This window comes from Mytilus trossulus, chromosome 4 (assembly GCF_036588685.1).
Source record: "Mytilus trossulus isolate FHL-02 chromosome 4, PNRI_Mtr1.1.1.hap1, whole genome shotgun sequence".
NCBI lineage: Eukaryota > Metazoa > Mollusca > Bivalvia > Mytilida > Mytilidae > Mytilus > Mytilus trossulus.
Genome location: NC_086376.1, coordinates 36,516,674 through 36,536,598, shown reverse-complemented (window position 1 = coordinate 36,536,598; position 19,925 = coordinate 36,516,674). Strand labels below are relative to the sequence as shown.

The following is a 19,925-nucleotide window of genomic DNA, read 5'->3' as shown; positions in this document are numbered from 1 at the left end:
CAATCGTTTTCTACTGTGAAACAGTCGTTCAGTCTTTTTTCCTACTACTAAATGCCGCGTGCTTAGTCAAGAAGCATCCCATTACATTTTCAAGTCTAAGCTTGACCCACTCAGTGTTTGAACAAAGAAACCCATGCACTCGAGAACACATTTTATTTATAAATTGCAATTGATCTTTCCGTTACTTTGGGTACTCTTAGAATGGTGCAATGTGTGTCATTCTGTCATTTGTTTTGTGCTTAGTACCAATATAAAGATCTCCATTCTAACTTTTTTTTCATGACTTATTTTGTGTTGTTACACGACTGTGCCATGTTAGGTGGAGGGTTTAGCACTCACAAACATCTTAAACTCTGCCACATGCTTTCTTTTCTCAAGCCAGGAACCTGCCGGCTATATTGTGGTCTTCAATGGTTGCATTTGCTGTCTGCCATATTTTTTTCGTTCTATGTTATACTATAGATTAGTTTATTTCTCTTTTGATGCATCTGAGATAGCTGGCTTCAGGCGTGTTCCAGTGGCGGATGCAGGAATTTTCGAAAGGGGGTGCTAGCCCAGGGCAAAGGGGGGGGGGGGTGCAAAACATATGTCCCGATTCAAATGCATTGATCGGCCAAAATAAAGGGGGGGGGTGCGCACCCCCGGAACCCCCCCTCTGGATCCGCCACTGTGTTCCGTTTTGCTGAATCTTTTATAGTTAATTTATGTAGTGTTTTATGGATTTGTCTTCGTCGTTTACGAAGTATAGTTTACAGCAACCAAGAAATACTATTTAGAAATTATTACATTGAAATTAACGTTTTCTATTCAACTACAAAATGTATGTCGAACGATATTCAAAGAGTCTCATACCTGAAGACAAAAGCATTAAATTTTGCAACAATTAACGAAGCAACCTTTTGCTACTGTTTAATTTGAATCGTTGAAACTTGTTCATTTTGATCTTATTTGTGAATAAAGTCATGCTATTTTAAATTAGATGAATACCAAAAATAGAGTAAATGTTCCTAGCCCTTCAAATTTTCACATTGCGTGGTATCATAATAATCAATAATATCAGTGCCTAACATTGCGTGGTATCAATAATGTCAGTGCCTAAAGCGCTAACTTTTCATTGCGGGTGAATATCAGTCGGGAGTAAATAAACCAAGTTTAATAGTAAAGTTTGTTCTTTACAGTGTATTGTTTAACCGAAAACGATCTGGAAAAAATTTCAAGATGCAGAAGAACAATACTAGCATACCTAGTATCAGAGTCAATCTTGACTGATCTACCTGTATTTTGTGAGTATAAACGTAAGTTGTGTTACACTTACTACTTATATAATAGACCTTTTCAACAACTCTCGACACCGACTAATGACACCTACAGTTTACAGGTAAAATGGAGAGGTCGTCTCAAAGACAAAAACGTCTGATTATCATTACGATATATAAATTCGGTTTGGCTACAGAAGATATAAAAAATATAAAAAGTAAATAAAAATATTTCTCTATCATACAATATTATTATTACATATATTTACACGACATTTCACGTTGAATTGATTAAAAAATTACTGCAATCATTCCGTATCATGATATCGTATATAACTGATATTGTATATTTTTAATCAACAAAAGCAACAGCAACAATAGGAAATCCTGTCATAAAACAACTAAAAACTATGGAAAAAATATACTTCTACCACTGGGTTGAGTGTGCTGCAACACTTCTCCATTAGAAACAATTAAATTTTCAAATTTAAAACGCGAGACTCGCCCATGTTTTCTAGCCAAGAGTTGCGACCCCTCACCTCCTGTATTTGTAAACACGGTCGAGTCTTTTTTAAACGATCTAAAACTTACCCGATGTACATATTCCATTTTGGGAGGGGTAAAAACATATTGATTTCAAAGGTCGAGGGAAAAGATCAAGATATCTTGTAAAAGTTGGTGTATTTCCTTCTTGAATAAGGGGAGATGTATCAACATTTAAAAGCAGTACATACCTGCGTATGGAATTTATAATTCAACATACAAGTTACTATAGACCTTTTCATTGTAAATTCTTTTTGGATAGTGCTATGTAGGGATTGGGAGTCCAATGACTTATTTTTTCCCCTCACTTAACTATATGATCGTCCTCACGAATTGATTGTCCAATATAATTGCCCGTGTTCCGAAGAAATAACAGACGTTGTCCTTTTTATCGTAGAGCCATTCCACTGTTCTCGAAAATGACCTCCGAGTTTCTTGCAAAAAGCGGGAATTGCTTAGCAATAGAGTTTAATGGGGTCCGTGTTGATCAAATATCGTTGGTTTTGTATGTTACACTGTCATTGCTATATTTTATTTTGTTGTCAACGGATCAGAAATTGTTTCGCTGTTTCTTTTTTCCTTGATAAATGTTTGCCGGTTTTATAATCTTTTATTTTTTTTGTACTAATGATTCTTTTTAAATTTCATCTATGACCATGCATAAGGGAGTATTATTTTTTTTATATCTAATTAGATTAGTAAAACTCTGTCGCATGTTTTGTGCGCCTGAACCAAGTCCTAAAAATGTTTATACAATGTACGGTCTTCACACGGTGGAAATTATGCTTTTTAGTCGATCACTACATTGGTTTTTCTTCTTTTGTTATTTTCACCGTACAGAAAATGAATTGATCTTTGTTTTGTCCTTCTAAATTTAAAAAATTCATGATATTTTACTCTGTTGGAAAAGTATATTATTGTCAATCAAATAAATTTCAAGCATTAAATCTCTTAGTGATGTATAGTATTATTTCAATTTTTATTTTTGCGACGACCCCTCACATCTTACCTGTCGTAGTCGTGCTCAACTGTAGGTGTAGACAATTGTTGAAAAGGTCTAATTGCACAACCCAAAAGTATTTCCAGGAGTCAATACTTCATAGCACCTCGCGCAACAGCTCTTCGGAATGGTCAATATGTGAACTGTTTTAAGGCTGGACTCTGGCATTATTTACTCTTAGTTTGTCGATGGCAATGCATCCTTCTCCAGGTCAATCGAGATTTTAGACTCCACAATATGATAATCGTTGACTTGTTACATTGAATATGCATGATGTATTTTTTTCTCTGATCAAGTTACGAACATCTTAACACAAATGCCAATAGGTCATTCTATAGTGATTTACAAAACTGATATTGTATATTTTTAATCAGCAAAAGCAACAGCAACAATAGGAAATCCTGTCATAAAACAACTAAAAACTATGGAAAAAATATACTTCTACCACTGGGTTGAGTGTGCTGCAACACTTCTCCATTAGAAACAATTAAATTTTCAAATTTAAAACGCGAGACTCGCCCATGTTTTCTAGCCAAGAGTTGCGACCCCTCACCTCTTGTATTTGATCGCCCTTGGCTAGCGAAGACGAGGCTTGGCGAGCGTCCAAATGTTTATAATTTTACATACATAAAAAATAAATAATTGCTGGCTCATTTTTTTGTTAACGGTAAATCACTGCTATTGTATACATAAGACATGATAAGGTAAAATATTGTATTAGTAGAAAATCCAAACAATCGAACTGCTTCTAAATACAAACACAAATACAAAATAACAATACAAATATGTAACATTTACAAAAAATATAAACATCCACGTTAAATTAGCATAAAATTATTATTAACTCCATTGTATTCATTCATATTTTAGATTATAGTAAAGAAAAACAGATATACATGTAAAACAACAGTTCATAGTTCATACACAATTGCTAACATTATTTTTGTAATTCTATAGCTCATTTATGCCATACATACATAATAAAACAACCAATATATCCAGCCAGAAACTGACTTACGACACACGATGTTATACCAAATACATATTTACAAATTAAGATAGCGTAAAAATAAAATATTAAAAATAATGTACGTCTCAGTTTCCACAAATACATAATCCTGAGCTTGAATCTCTAATAATTTGTTATATAAAACATATACTCATTTCACAAGAAAATGATAAAAATTCTCAAAGTTGTCTATTTATAATGAAATAACAGTATGACATACCAATCACCCATCTAATTAAATCTGCATGACTATAACATCCGTAAGATGAAACTCAGATTTCTTAGTTTATACATTTACTTCAAATATATAAAGACTTCATCCTAAATCTGGGTAACACGAACTCAATAATTTCAAAAATATGACGTCAACTACAATAAAAGTAAAAATAAAAGCAACGACCGTGATTATACCCCCAACAAACCTAACTGTACATCACATTTATTATGAACAGCCTTATTTCAAAGGCTTATCAAACACCTAAAAATGGTAACAAACTGTGTTTTTATTTTTATAAAGTATTTGAATGATTTACTTCGAACACGTATGTATGTTTGCATATTCCTTCTTTCATTAGTTTTGTTGTAAAAAGGAACATTGATATAACACAATATATTGGTAAAAATAATGACTAATCTTCTATCCTGATTTTACAAGTCTTCTACGCTGGAAGTGACACATCTCGTAACAAGTACATTTTCGTTTCGTATGGGAGTTTTGATGTTTTCTCTGTCGTTCGCCCAGAACTATTTAAAGGGAATGATCAGAACGAATATAATAGTGTTACATTTTGTAAAATAAAAAAGGATTTGATTTTGCCATTAATAAATACAAGAGAGAAAAATCAGGTAAGTTTATAATGCTTTAATCATCGACGTAGAATCTTCCGGTTATTTTTGCCAATATTTACAGCATCACCAACACCATCACCCAGACCAGGAGATGGAGTTGGATAGGTCACATCCTGAAGATGGACTCGTGGAACGATTGTCTAATCGCATTAACGTGGAAACCACACGAAAAGAGAAATCGAGAAGACCAAAGGAAACTTGGAGACAAATGGTAGAAAAGGAAAGGAAAAGACTGACGGAGGACAAGATGAGAAGTACAACAACAAGCAGCATACTACTCAGATGGTAGTTTTCTGTTCGCGCCCTATGCGACACATGGAGCTAACAGAATTTGAAAGTTGTAAGTTGTAATCCGCGATGAAGATGCTGCATGTATTGGTTTAGTTTTAGCAGTTTGATAGTGCATGACTCAGGTATATTAAATTTTGTATGCATTTTGATTTAATTTTTACCAATTCCTATTAAAGTTGGTTTTATAATCCATTAAAGAATTTTTAAAAAAAATCACGTGTTTAAAGCTTTTATGCATCTACCAAAAGAAAAACAAAGTTGAGAAAGGGAATTTAACTCTGACAAAAATAAAAATATTTAGAAATATTATACAGACTGTCCTTTTACATAACAGAAAAGTTTCTGTAATCCCATTCTATTATCTCTAACACAATAGTATGCGACTACTGTTTCTTTTTCTTCAATATCGAATAATAATATTTCACATGTAAAACATTTTGTTCCAGCCAATGACACTTACTATTTGTAATGCGACAAGTTATTTACAAATTCACAGATGTATAAATTACATTTTACTAATTCAACTAATAAGAAATAGTTATCATATAAATATGGATTTAGTATAATTTATACTAATAAAACATGATATCTATATGTAAACCACAAATTTTCAATAGTTACTTGGAGATACTACCACGACCCTTACCCATGATTCCGCCACGACCTCGTCCACGACCTGAATATCCTCTGAAATGATAATGGCCTCGATGTCCGCCTCTACTTAATTCTAGTCTTCTACTTCCGCTACTTTCATTACCATCTGTGATGTCTTCGTGACCAGGGACACTGTCATGTTTACTAACACCACTGCCAGCACCATTACTATCACTTTTACTATTGTCACTACCTGTAACAAGGGCTTTGCTTGGAAAACTCTTTATGTTATGTTTATCTTCTCCGTCTTCTGTATGGTAACTTTCGTTGTCGGATTTTAACGAAGGAAGTGGATGCATTTGGTAATTTTTGTCAGATCTCCTTGTTTTCTCATTTGATGATTTCCCCTGCATCGCTTTTTCTGTACTTTTACTATTTGCACCACGACCTCTAAGATTTTGTCCCCGACCACAGCGGAAGTTTTCACGACAACTTTTGTTTCCGGTAGGATTTCTTACTCTCGGACGCGAATACATATTACCAAAATCCTCACTTATATCTGCTGAATTGTCTTTACAAAAGTTACTTCTTTTACCTCTAACATTTGACACCTGGCTTTTTCCTAGCTGAGCGCCACTTTCCTTTGTCAGTCCATGAGTGACTTCATTATGTCTATTATCATACCGGAACTCAGTTCGGTGATTATCGGGACCATCACAAATTTTGCAAGAACTATCCAAGATTGTTGATACAGAATGACCTAAAATTGATATACACATATTCTCAAACTAATGGTTTGTAGATTGGTATTAAATTACTATAACAAATAATTTTATGACTAGCTGCAAATAGCTGGCAAACTTAAGAAAACAATAAATATACAATCTAAAACTTAAAAGTTTTAAAGGAACAAATGTAACACGTGACCTTGGCTATCGAACTTTGAAAGTTTCCGGTTACCCTAGATATAGTGCTTTGAACAGAAAATGCTACCTGTTAATATGTATTTTTCATATCAGTGGTATTTCACATTCAATTATATAAGTGTAATGAATATGATATACGGTAACATATCTATTGAAGTGAAAATAGTATGTCCGTCGGAAACGTGACAGTAAAGATCGCCTGATAATTGATCCCGAGTAAACTTCGGTGTTCTTGTTGTTCCTTCGTTTTCCTCTTATACTTGATTTGTTTACCTCAGTTTTGGTTTGTTACCCGGATTAGTTTTTTTCTCTATCGATTTATGACTTTATATATATCTATTATATAGTCATTTTATAAAAAAAAAAAACGGTTTGCAAAAGTATGAATTATTCTAAATAATGAGGATGTTCTTATCCCAGGCAGAAAACCATAGCCATATTGGGCACAACTTTTTGGAACTTTTGTCCTCAATGCTCTTCAACTTTGTACTTGTTTTGGCTTTCGAACTTTTTTCATCAGAGCGTAACTGGTTAGTCTTGTGTGGACGAAACGTGCGTCTGACGTATTAAATTCTAAAACCCAGTACCATTTGTTAGCTATTATTCGTATGTTTCTCTGTCCTATATTTTCTCCCATTTATTTGTATTGTAGTCCTATCATGTAATGTTGTCATTTTAAATTTATATTTAACATTGCCATAAAATGGTTTGGTATGCCACAAAACCAGGTTCAACCCACCATTTTTTTTTTTATTAAAATGTCCTGTACCAAGTCAGGAAAATGGCTATTGTTATATTATAGTTTGTTTCTGTATGTGTTACATTTTAATGTTGTGTTTCTGTTGTGTCGTAGTTCTCCTCTTATATTTAATGTGTTTCCCTCAGTTTTAGTTTGTAACCCAGATTGTTGTTTTTTCCTTATTCGATTGAGAACAGCGGTATACTACTGTTCCCTTTATTTTTGAACACCGTATGATCCTTAGTGCTCTTCAACTTTGTACTTGTTTATTTTGTTTGGCTTGATAACTTTTTGATATGAGCGTCACTGATGAGTCTTATGTAGACGAAACGCGCGTCTGGCGTATTAAATTATAATCCTGATATCTTTGATAATTAAATATTACTGTTGTGTTTATTTGTGAAAGATAGGCTTGGACCCTCATGCAGTCATTAAACTTGACCCAGTACTCGTAGTACAAAAGTTGTGCTCGAAACACTAAATCCAATGATTTGATTCGTTGATTTTGATTTAGTTTGAGTACACTAATGATCGTGCTCGAAAGTTTTATGATAAAAAAAAAGTAGTTCATTAATATATTCGAAATAGATAGCATATAATTTTGTGTCTTTCTAAATTTATTCACAGCATATGAAGACGTGTGAAGATTCTGAGGTACAAATATAAGTATGCATAATCTATCTTTTATTATTGAAGACTCCACATAACTTCTATCTGTCATTTGTTTTAATGCATTGCTTTTGTATGTAACTATATGATACAATTCTTACCATTTCGACATATTGTCCAATCACTGCTATGTATGCCAACCACATTATTCAACTTGGGATATATTTTTGTATTTGCTAAGTATCCATCGCCCTCCATGTCAGCAATAAAGGGCTTTAGTATTTCAGATATTTTGTCCTGATTCAGAAGTGTTTTCAACGAACGTACAATTGCAACTATAGAACGGCTCATTATTGTGCGATGACCATTTATGTCGGTCGATATTCTATCATTTTTTTCTAAATAACATTCCAGCGACTCTACCACTTCGGGCCAAAAGTTGTTTAAATGTTTACTTGTTAATTTTTTCAGTGCAGGAAACCAATCGGCAATATAAAATTTGTCCATTAATTCTGGCTTTGTCGTGAAAAGGCACAATATCCATTGGACATACAAACTGAATATTTTCTCAGACAATTGTAAGCAAGTTTTGAATGAAGTTGCTTCAGTGGTTTCAATATCTTCGAGAATAGATTCCACTAATTTCCCGATGTCATGGAATTCTTGATCAAACTCCATCTTTCGCTGGGTTTGCTGAATAATGTGAAGATATGTTGCAATACTGGTCGTATACTGTTCAAATGATGTTAGCATTCCAGCATCACACGCAGGATATATAGTTTGTGAATTAACTCGTACCTTACGAATCTTCAATTTCGTATCTTCTATTGCCAGTTTTTGCCTTTTCAAAATTTGTTCATATCTTGGATGATAACTAATAATTGCCCTACACCATGGGCATTTTGACACTAAGCGATTTTTCATTTCATCCATACAATCATCAAGATAAATACTGCCAAAAGAGTGACCACATTGTACGAATGTTACAATTTTTTCATCTAATATATAATTATATTTTAATACGTACATTTTCGGTTTACAAATAGCACACTCCAGTGGACATGGTTCACCACAATAACCAGGACATTGATGGCCACAAGACAAAATTTTATCACAGTCATTACAACATCTTTGGCGATTGCATTCTTCAAAGCATAACTTTGTACATTTACGATGTTGACATACCCATGAACAGTTTTCTTTGCAGGGTTTACATGAATCAATGCATGGAGTAGGACATTTCGAATGTGAACATGCAAATGAGCAAGAATTTTGACACGGAGTGCACATCATACAAACTTCACTTGGACAGGCATGGCCACACACGAGTTCCCTTTCACACTGTCGTGAGCAATCTTGATTATGATCACATTCATGGCATACTCCTGGGCATGGATGTCCACAGGACAATGGTTTATCACATCTTTTATCACATATTGTTTCTTCTTCCACACTGCAAACGCTTTTGATGACATGACCACATGAAAGTGTCGTGTCTAATAATTTCTGACAAGGAGTAAAGTCATGACTTGATATTTCCCAACATGGAATAGTAGTAATATGTCCACAATCAGAGCGCGTGTGTAATGTAGGCTCAAAACATTTTACTTCTTGTAAAGGCATATATTTTTTCTGCCAGCATTTAATTCCAACTGAATGTCCGCATTTATCTAACTTTATTTCAACTTCTTTTGTACATATTGCGCCTGAGAGATTTTCTGAACAGAAAACCATTTCCTCGTGTCCGCATTTAGGTAAAGACTTCAGGACTGCAAATGTACATCTTATTGTCTCGGGGTCTATATGGCATTGCATGTACTGTAAATGTTGGCATTTATTCAGCACTTTCTTCACCATTGTTTTACAAGGATATACTTTAGAATCGATTGAACATGGGATAGTTTGTTGGTGTTTACAGCCCTCTAAAATTGTTTTTATAAGCTCTTGGCAGTCACAGGGAGTAGGGAAATGACATGTTTTTGTACATACGTGGCCATTTATGCATATTTTGTTGCATTTTACCTTACATTTGATTGTATCAATTTTGAAACATTCGTATCTATTGACATGCTTGCAATCTAGAACTTTTGTAACACTTTCTTTACATTTAACCGTTGAAACATCTTGGTGGCATGGAAGCTTTACTTTATGGCCACATTTTGGGACATTTTTCTCAACGTAGACGCAGCATTTGTGTTTATGTTGGTAATTCGTATCTGAACATGTTCTTACAAACTCATGACCACAATCGATTCTTTTGTCAACAGTTTTACTTTGACAAGTGTGCCTCATGACAAAGTCAGATTCAAAACAATGTCTTTTGTAGTAATGTTTACAAGATGACCACTGTTCTGTAACAATATCAATGCATTTATGACTCATCGCATACATTCGGTCATGGCACTGCCTTTGATATTCATGACCACATGATGACCTGTTCATTGTAACGGTAATGCTACAGTCTATACGCATTTCATATGTGGTGTCGAAACAATTCCGTTCTATCAAATGGTCACACGATGTTCGTTTTTCGTTTATCAAAACTTTACACTTATTCAAAATTTCATAATTGGCATCATGACACCTGCGTTCAAATTTATGACCACACTTTGATCTTGTTTCTGTTAGGATCATAGCACACTCGTGTCGGTTTGGATCAATATGACAATTTAATTGTGCTGTGTGTCCACACTCCAGTTCTCTGTCAACAGATACTGTGCATAAAACAGTGTTTGGGTCCACGTGACATTCAATTGAAGAGGTATGTCCACATAATAATGTTCTGCTTACTTTAAAAGGGCATGGATATTTAGAATAGTGAACATGGCATTGAAGAAAAATTGTATGGTGACATTTTAGTTCGCGTTTCATTTCTACACTGCAACGACACTCGTCAGCATAATGACATCTCTTAAAACATTTATGTCCTTCTACACAAGTCAGTGTACATTGTTTCTTGCATTTATATGTTTTATGTTCCTTGTCAAACGGATGACAATCGTATCGACACTCATGTCCACATGGTAATCGAAATTCACATGGAATATCACAACCTCCATCTTTCACTTTTTTGAAGTCACTAGGCGACTCGGCGAGAATTCCTTTTTTCTTTGGATGATTTTGACAGTACAATGGTAACCCCTTTCCAATCCCTTGGTATATAGGGGATGTTTTGTTTATGTCGTTGACATTCTCTTGCATTTGTAGTTTTCCAATTACAGTCTGCCAGTGTTGAGACTTCTTTGTTAATGTATCGCTGTTACCTATTATGAAAAGTCCTTGCTTGGCTCTAGACAAAGCCACGCAAATTCTATTTTCTCGATTTAGGAATCCGATATCGCCTGTCGTATTGCTACGCACTAATGATAAAAGAATGATTTCATTTTCTTCACCTTGATAATTGTCAAGCACGCAAATTTTGACTCCTTTGAACTTTGAGCTTGGCAATTTTCCTTCCAAGCAGGACGTCTGTCCAGCATAAGCCGTAAGTATCGTTATTTCAGAGGGTTCATATCTTTGCTTAAGCAGATAAAGGTAAAGCTCTTTAAGATATTCAGCCTCGTATTCGTTTGAAAAACTTCTGCCTTCATCCTTGAAAGCTTCCTGTTTGTTATGTGTAATAAAGTACAAACTCTTATGAACCCCTTTAATCGGTGGATATTCATATACATTTTCGTTGTCATATAGAGTGTGATATATGTGGCGAACTAGTTCAGAAATCTCTGGTCTCATTCGGTGTTGTCTTTGAAGGCAATAGTAGCTCAAGTTGTTCATAACCATTCGTTCAAACAAGGAAACGGACAAATTGAATTTAATGGCAAGTTCATGCACGGCAGGTTTTGGTTGCAACTGCTTATGGTCCCCGATCAAAATTAAATGTTTACATCTTGGACTGATCGCAGTTACTATGTGAGCCTCTGGTACTTCTGCTGCTTCTTCAATTATGGTGATTAAAGGATCAACTTTGCTTAAGGATTCTCTATATCGTGCTGCAGATGTTGTAGTCATCGCTAAAACTGTTGCTTGTTTCATGATAATTTCGTCTTTTTCTATACTATTATGTCTGTAGTCATCAAATATATCATGGAATTCTTTTTCGCTTTTACGGAGTTGTTCGTGTAGTATCTTAACATACTGCATTAACCAATACCTATACATTTTCCAACGATCTTTTATGGAAAGTTTCCAGATACTTTTAATTTGTTTAACTTGACCTTCTGACATGGCTTTACCATAGTGTAGTTCCCTTGCTGCTTTCTCTTTTTCCAAACGCAAGATTAATTTACACTTTTTTTCAAGTTTATTTGTTTTATGCAGCTCATTTTCGTATTGCATGTCCAGATCGAGACCGATAGTATCAGTATTGAGCGAAAAGTCAACATCATCAACCTCCAAGTACCGCACGCTATATGCAGTTTCTTTCTCCGAAATCAATGAAACAAATTCGACCTCTTCAAGCTCAGCTGCAAAACCACCGAGTAGATTTTTGATTGCTTCGTCATTTCGTTGGTTTTGATATTGCTTGTTCACTTCTTCATACCAGGACTGCTCTGACACATTCAGCCACTGCAACCAAACAAACTTTTCTCCAAATTGACTCGCAAAATTTTTTGTAAGAACACATTTTATTTCATCGAACCACAATACAATATTTTTGCTCTTTAATGCCTCGATAGTTTTCCGAATCTCCTTTATTTTTCTTTTAGCTTTTGATGCTTCTTTAAGTACTTCATCTCGAGGAAAATGGGGTTTCAATCGAACTCTACTCCGTAGGTTTTTTATCGAAAGCTCTTCAAATTTGGGATTTTTACTTCGACTTCCAAATCGAACGATTTCGGGGAAGCAGCGATGACCTGATGGGGTTTCCGGCATAAAATCAATAATCCCCTGAACGAATTGATCCAACGCGTGGTTTGTATAACACACGACTAACATATACGGCTTTGTTGCTATTATCCGAGCGTTTCGTGTATATTTTTCGTCCTTACCCTTGGAATTCATATTTAGCCTGTTAGTATTATGAAGTAATGTTTTTGCAATTTGCAATGCAAGGTATGTTTTACCAGTCCCTGGTGGCCCTTGTATGAGAACAAATTCCTTTGTAAGTGCTGCAATAAACGCTTTCCGCTGAGATTCGTCCATTTTCAACATCTCAGTGGACGGCCAGTCTTCTTCAGACAAAGTTGCAATATTTATTGGTGTCTGTTTTAGAAAAGTATTTCTAAGAGTTCTACGATTAGTGTTGTCTAGATCTATCCGGCAATTTTTGATTACAGGCCTGAGATCATATACATGATGTTTTGAAATGTACGATAGGAAACGGACCTTGTTCTCACAGTGAACAAGATATTTAGTGAAAGGGGAAGTTTCTTCTCTTATTTGCTGCAAAGCTTTTAATACATGTCTGTATGCCTCAAAGTACGATGAATTTGATTCTATAATTATACCATCTGTATTTCTAGGTAGGTTTTGTTTGTTTCCATATCTAAATACCTGTACAGTAAAGCTACCTTTCTTTTGTAAAATTTTCGTTTCACTTTCAGCTACAATAGCAACGAAAACCGTATTAAAACGATCAAAGGAAATAAGCAATAAAGTACCATATATAAGTCTCTTTCCATTTCCCCAGTTGACACGTTTACGATGTTCTGGGTCCAGTTTTATTTCAAATACTTCACCAGAGTCTATAGAAATGATTTGTTTCATTACTTTTACGTTCTTGTAGAGTAGACCATGTTCTAATCTGATATTTTCCTTCCGATCTGCTTTATCTTTCTGTTTGAATTCCAGCAGAGCATCTCTAAGAGGAGATACACAGTCTTCCCTGTACAATCTAAACTGAACATCTAAATAATGATCTAAATTCATATATTTCCCGCACACTTTGTTACGTCTGAGAAACTTTGGAATGTTTAGAATGTCGTTTTGTTCCGGAATGACTGACACAGTTCGGAAATCATCTGGAGGAAGAAATTTATCTTCAGCGTCTTGTTTTGCTCTTGATCTCTCTCCAGTAATATGCCTAATTCCTTTCATAGTTTCCATCACAATGTCCATCATCATCCCTTTGTCTTCTAAATCATCACATTCGCTTATTTGCTCTTTCAAATGTTCCCCAAGTCTCATAACTTGAGGCGTTGTAGACAAACGAGGTATCCTGAGGTAAATTTCCTGAAGTATTGTTAAGAAATCAGATAATAAACATTGAAAACTATGATCACAGGAGTAATTGCATGTTTTCCCTAAAAGAAGTGTATTACTTCGGTTCTTGAACAGCGGTGATGCAGACAGCATATTCAACAGCTGACAGATTTCTCGATTTCTTTTCTGTTTTGTACAATCACAAACCCTTGCAATTAAATGAACAAGCAACGATAATGAATCGTCCGACAGTTTCTTGTCATAAATTGAACTATGAAACATGTTCATGTTCTTTACAAATATCTGTAATAGCTCTTCACTCTTAACATTTTTCTTGTATAATCCCTCTATAAAATCTACAGGTTGTATTTTCTCTGGTCTATTTGAAGCCATTGTCAATATATATTTCTATTTGACTACCTAAAATAATAAGTAATTTATTGTGATTAAACATTGTAAGATTTCAATAAACGTGATGTGTACATACACCTGTTAATCACATTTTGTATAATTTTGTCAATGGGTTAGTCAAAGTTTGAAAGCTTTCTCCCAATAAAAAGTTTCGTGCATTGTCATTGCGTTAAAAAAATAATCAAGATACTTCTTCGATATATTTCTTTTATGATATATAATAGATATATTAGAGGGTTGAGATCTCACAAACATGTTTAACCTCGCCGCATTGTGCGTCTGTCCCAAGTCAGGAGTCTCTGGCCTTTGTTAGTCTTGCATTATTTTAATTTTAGATTATTGTGTACAATTTGGAAATTAGTATGACGTTCATCATCACTGAACTAGTATATATTTGTTTAGGAGCCACCTGCAGGACGCCTCTGGGTGAGAGACTTTCTCGCTACATTGAAGACCTGTTGGTGACCTTCTGCTGTGGTTTTTTCTACGGTCGGGTTTTTGTCTCTTTGACACATTCCCCATTTCCATTCTCAATTTTATATTGCACATACACGTTTCTTCTACGTTCCCAGATATGATCTCTATGTTTCATCTTAGAGAGACTTAAGGTGGTATGGGTGTCTTTCGCCATCTTGGATTGTAAAAAACAGAGAATCTAAGGTCCATATTTTCTATCAAATTAGCAAAATTTGATGCAGGAATACAGATATTTAATGTGAATTTTCATTTAAAAGAACCAGTTTATAAGAATATAACTTAGAAACATTAATATTTTTACAAGTGTAGATTATTTTTGGTTGTTTTTGAATATTTTCAAATTGGCATTCTAAGGGGAGGTAACTCTAAAACAGTGCATTTTCTAAAGGACTCTACATGAAATTTTCCTATTTTGTCTTTTAGCCAGAAAAAACGTACGGTGACCCTATCTTTTCTTTTGATATTCTCAAAGCATTGTCTAAACGCAACTTTTCCTAATTTATTTTACAATTCTATCATTTTGTTTAGTTTTTATTCACAAAATGGTGTTTTTCCTGTATAATCCATACAAAATTTGTCATTTTGTCAAAACCTGTAGCTTGAGAAAATGTGCGGTGATCTATCATTTTTATAATATTTTTGAACATGTATCAATAGATAATACATTTTGACAAAGTATGAACAAATTCTATCATTTTTATTTTAGACTCCCATACCACCTTAAAATGGGAATGTTACCAGTATGAAAAAAACATCGTAGCGGTGGAAATTGAAATCTGAAAAAGACCCTCAATTAATGTAGTAGTAGTATAAAATGTTATAATGAGTTTAAACTCGTAAAAATTAGGGGCATATACAAATTGAAACTATACCACACAGCCCTTTAGATAAAAAAAGGAGTGAATATACACTTTTTCTTCTTGGATATATATTTTTACGAAATTCATAGTAAAAGAGGGACGAAAGATACCAAAGGGACAGTCAAACTCATAAATCTAAAACAAACTAACAACGCCATGGCTAAAAATGAAAAAGACAAACAGACAAACAATAGTACACATGACACAACATAGAAAACCAAAGAATAAACAACATGAACCCCACCAAAAACTAGGGGTGATCTCAGGTGCTCCGGAGGGTAAGTAGATCCTGCTCCACATGTGGCACCCGTCGTGCTGCTTATGTGATATCAAATCCGGTAAATAGTCTAATTCGGTTGGTCACATTCATGAAAGGGAAGGGGATTGTAGTTACGACGTAAGAAACATATCCGATTTCATTTGTGAAACGGTTATTCCATAACGGTCAACCAACTCGTGATGGCGTCCGTAAAATTTACGAAATGATGAAGTAAAAGTTGAACAGTTTCAGTCGCAAAGGGAGTTCGTATGGGGAATTGCATTGTCTATATTTACAGAAGTATACACTATAATGTCGTTTAGTTGCTGATTTATTGACGTGTTATCTCGTTTTATTTATATAGAAGAATAAAGGATATTAGGTTTATCAATTGCAAGAATAATGATTTGACATTGAAACGAAGAGATTAACAATTTGTTAGTTGAAAGGTTATTACAATAAAACGGAGAATGGAAATTGGGAATGTGTCACAGAGAAAGCAACCCGGCCATAGAGCAGACAGCAGCCGAAGGCTATCAATGGGTTTTCAATGCAGCGAGAAACTCCCGCACCCGGAGACGTCCTTCAGCTGGCCCCTAAACAAGTATGTGTACTAGTTCAGTGATAATGGACGTCATACTAAACTCCGAATTATATTTCATATGTCTTATAAACAAGTATAAAGAAGAATCACCAATGTGTTACAGCATTATGATCGTACCTATCTACTAGTTAATCAATAATGTAATAATATTCTTCAGAATGAACTATATGCACTTGTTGTATTGTTTATCTTGAAATCTTTTAACACCCTATTTGATAATATGTGAGTTATAAACAAAGGTTGACAAGTAACTTAGAAACAACGTTTTGGCATGTAGCATATCATTTACTACCAGTTTAAATACCTATATTTTAAGGAACACTTTTAACATTTATTTTATTTTAAAAGCTGTATACAACATTAATTGCTTATTGTCATGGAACATTCCTTTAAAATATTAGTTCTAAATGAAAGATTGAAATGATTTAACTTGAATTTGACACTATAGCAACATGCTGTGGATGTTAACTTCTAGGACATATAGAAAATCAGCTTCGGAAGATAAAACCGAATACTCTCATTTTCGTGCGTACACGTGTTTTCAAAATGTCTTTGTTTTTTTTTCGATAACATAGGTCTGTCATTTGGTCCTTTGGAATATACCCAACAATGAAGAATTTGACCTTCCTTAACTGTATTGAATTATTGGTCTTACGTTATATTACTGAGAGTTCCATATGCAAGTGTTCCACCATGACACTTCTCTCTAATTCACTAACATCAGTTTGATCAACCCGAAGGGTGATAGATGTAAAGCAGGATTTGCTTACCCATCGGAGAATATGAAACCACCCCTAGTGTTGTATACGTGGTTTGTGTTGCTCTTGTTTTAATTTTTAGTGTTGTTCTTTGTGCGTTTTAATTTTTGAATGCTTATGCTGTTTATGCAGTAATGTCTATCCTTTGTCATGAAAAGAAATGTTTCAATTTCAAAATTTCAGATTTGGTCATGTTTCAGGGTAAGAAAATTTACATGACCGATGGTTTATGAATTTGTATTTGTCTTATGGTAAGATAAGAGGCAATTGTCAATTGGCTTTTGCATGCTGCCTTATCACTTAGTTTTGCTGATCAACATATTGCATTGGAGTATCACGACCGATGTCGCATGTGGAACTTGGTTTTTCAATCTACGGATTCGATCACGAGCATTTTGGTGGCAGTTGTGGTCAATTGATTTCTAAGCAGGTGTAAGTCAAATGTCCAGATTTGGCAATATGTCTCTGAAAAATAACTGTATAACTTATTCAGGTAGTTCAGGGGTATAGAAAAAAAATGAAGAATTTTGTGATACTTTGCCAAAATGAAAATTTAACTATATTTGCTTTTTTCAAAAAATTATAAAAAGTATGGGTCACCGCGCTATTTTTCAAGGTACGAATTGTTCAAAACAGCCAAACTTTGCTTAAATTGTTCATGAAAAAACACATTTTAGTGCATACAAAGAACTCTATGAGACAGAATTTTGAAATAAAATATGAGAAACTTTTATTATATTTTTACTTATATGTCCAATATAACTTGTGTACTAAAAGAATTACCTCCGCTTAAATGGCTTATTTGATTAATTCTATAAGCACAAATATTTGGTATTTGTTAAAACATCTTCGATATTGCAATAAATAACTCAGTTTTCTTTATGCAAATAAACAGTGTAACCAATAAATCGCAAATCTGTCTCCATGTTTTGCAGATTTGGACAAAGAATTATACCGATCATTTACTGTGATTGTACCAATCTGACCAATCCAGACCTGAAAGCAGTCGTTGTTAAGGCAGTAAACAAACCAAAAGAACTCAACAAAACCAAAATGGCGTCATCCACCTGTTCCTGACCCACTGCAGAAAATATTTAAACGCTCACCAAACACCTTCGGGCACCGAGCCGACCGTGCGAGGGATGTATATCTAGTAAAGGTCGTTAAACACTACCATCATCTTCACATAAATCTGAAATTTCAGCCTTGATTTCCGTTTTTAAATATTGGGTTTTCAATGCTTTTCAACCATATACTTTTTTGGGGCTTTTTCACTATTTTGATATGAGCGTCACTGATGAGTCTTGTGAAGACTAAACGTGCGTCTGGCGCATCAAATTATGAGACTGGGACCTCTGATAACTATTTAAACATTGAAGACCTGTTGGTGACCTTCTGCTGTTGTTTTTTTCTATGGTCGGGTCTTTGTCTCTTTGACACATTCCCCATTTCCGTTCTCAATTTTATATTGCACATACACGTTTCTTCTACGTTCCCAGATATGATCTCTATGTTTCATCTTAGAGAGACTTTAGGTGGTATGGGTGTCTTTCGCCATCTTGGATTGTAAAAAACAGAGAATCTAAGGTCCATATTTTCTATCAAATTTTAAATACCTATATCATAAGGAACACTTTTAACATTTATTTTATTTTAAAAGTTGTATACAACATTAATTGCTTATTGTCATGGAACATTCCTTTAAAATATTAGTTCTAAATGAAAGATTGAAATGATTTAACTTGAATTTGACACTATAGCAACATGCTGTGGATGTTAACTTCTAGGACATATAGAAAATCAGCTTCGGAAGATAAAACCGAATACTCTCATTTTCGTGCGTACACGTGTTTTCAAAATGTCTTTGCTTTTTTTTCGATAACATAGGTCTGTCATTTGGTCCTTTGGAATATACCCAACAATGAAGTATTTGACCCTCCTTAACTGTATTGAATTATTGGTCTAACGTTATATTACTGAGAGTTCCATATGCAAGTGTTCCTCCATGACACTTCTCTCTAATTCACTAACATCAGTTTGATCAACAATCAAAGTCAAGCTACACAGTTATTCAGAAGCCGGCTTGTCTTAGGTGGTTCATACAATTTTCTGAAAACTGACATCAACAATTTTCCTCGGATGTGTCCTGTTGAATAAGACTTTATCAAGAGGTTTGTACTAACATAAATACCCCGAAGGGTGATAGATGTAAAGCAGGATTTGCTTACCCATCCGGAGGATATGAAACCACCCCTAGTGTTGTATAAATGTGGTTTGTGTTGCTCTTGTTTTAATCTTTAAAGTGTTGTTCTTTGTGCGTTTTAATTTTTGAATGTCTGTGCTGTGTATGCAGTAATGTCTATCCTTTGTCATGAAAAGAAATGTTTTAATTCTAAAATTTCAGATTTGATCATGTTTCGGGGTAAGAAAATTTACATGACCGATGGTTTATGAATTTGTTGTTGTCTTATGGTAAGATAAGAGGCAATTGTCAATTGGCTTTTGCATGCTGCCTTATCACTTAGTATTGCTGATCAACATATTGCATTGGAGTATCACGACCGATGTCGCATGTGGAACTCGGTTTTTCAATCTACGG

The 19,925-nt window shown here is 34.4% G+C and overlaps 2 protein-coding genes across 2 annotated transcripts; both read right to left on the bottom strand.

Annotated features, from left to right (window-relative positions):
• Positions 1-3,205: 3,205 nt before the first annotated feature.
• On the bottom strand, positions 3,206-8,289 carry LOC134713883 (uncharacterized). Its single transcript, XM_063575169.1, has 2 exons — positions 7,978-8,289; positions 3,206-6,302 (listed from the first exon to the last, which is right to left on the bottom strand). Exons 1-2 carry the CDS (start codon positions 8,165-8,167, stop codon positions 5,566-5,568), a joined length of 927 nt encoding a protein of 308 aa, XP_063431239.1. The 5' UTR covers positions 8,168-8,289; the 3' UTR covers positions 3,206-5,565.
• A 194-nt stretch (positions 8,290-8,483) lies between these two features.
• LOC134716583 (NFX1-type zinc finger-containing protein 1-like) lies at positions 8,484-14,350 on the bottom strand. Its single transcript, XM_063579595.1, has 2 exons — positions 9,112-14,350; positions 8,484-8,509 (listed from the first exon to the last, which is right to left on the bottom strand). Exons 1-2 carry the CDS (start codon positions 14,348-14,350, stop codon positions 8,484-8,486), a joined length of 5,265 nt encoding a protein of 1,754 aa, XP_063435665.1.
• Positions 14,351-19,925: the final 5,575 nt, after the last annotated feature.

Excerpts from the sequence above, each read along its gene's own strand:
- LOC134713883 (XM_063575169.1), bottom strand. The coding sequence starts at position 8,167 with ATGAGCCGTTCTATAGTTGCAATTGTACGTTCGTTGAAAACACTTCTG. Across the intron at positions 6,303-7,977 it reads TTGGACAATATGTCGAAATG|GTCATTCTGTATCAACAATC; the intron begins GTAAGAATTGTA and ends TATCAATTTTAG.
- LOC134716583 (XM_063579595.1), bottom strand. The coding sequence starts at position 14,350 with ATGGCTTCAAATAGACCAGAGAAAATACAACCTGTAGATTTTATAGAG. Across the intron at positions 8,510-9,111 it reads TGCCTGTCCAAGTGAAGTTT|CAAACCCAGCGAAAGATGGA; the intron begins GTATGATGTGCA and ends CACATTATTCAG.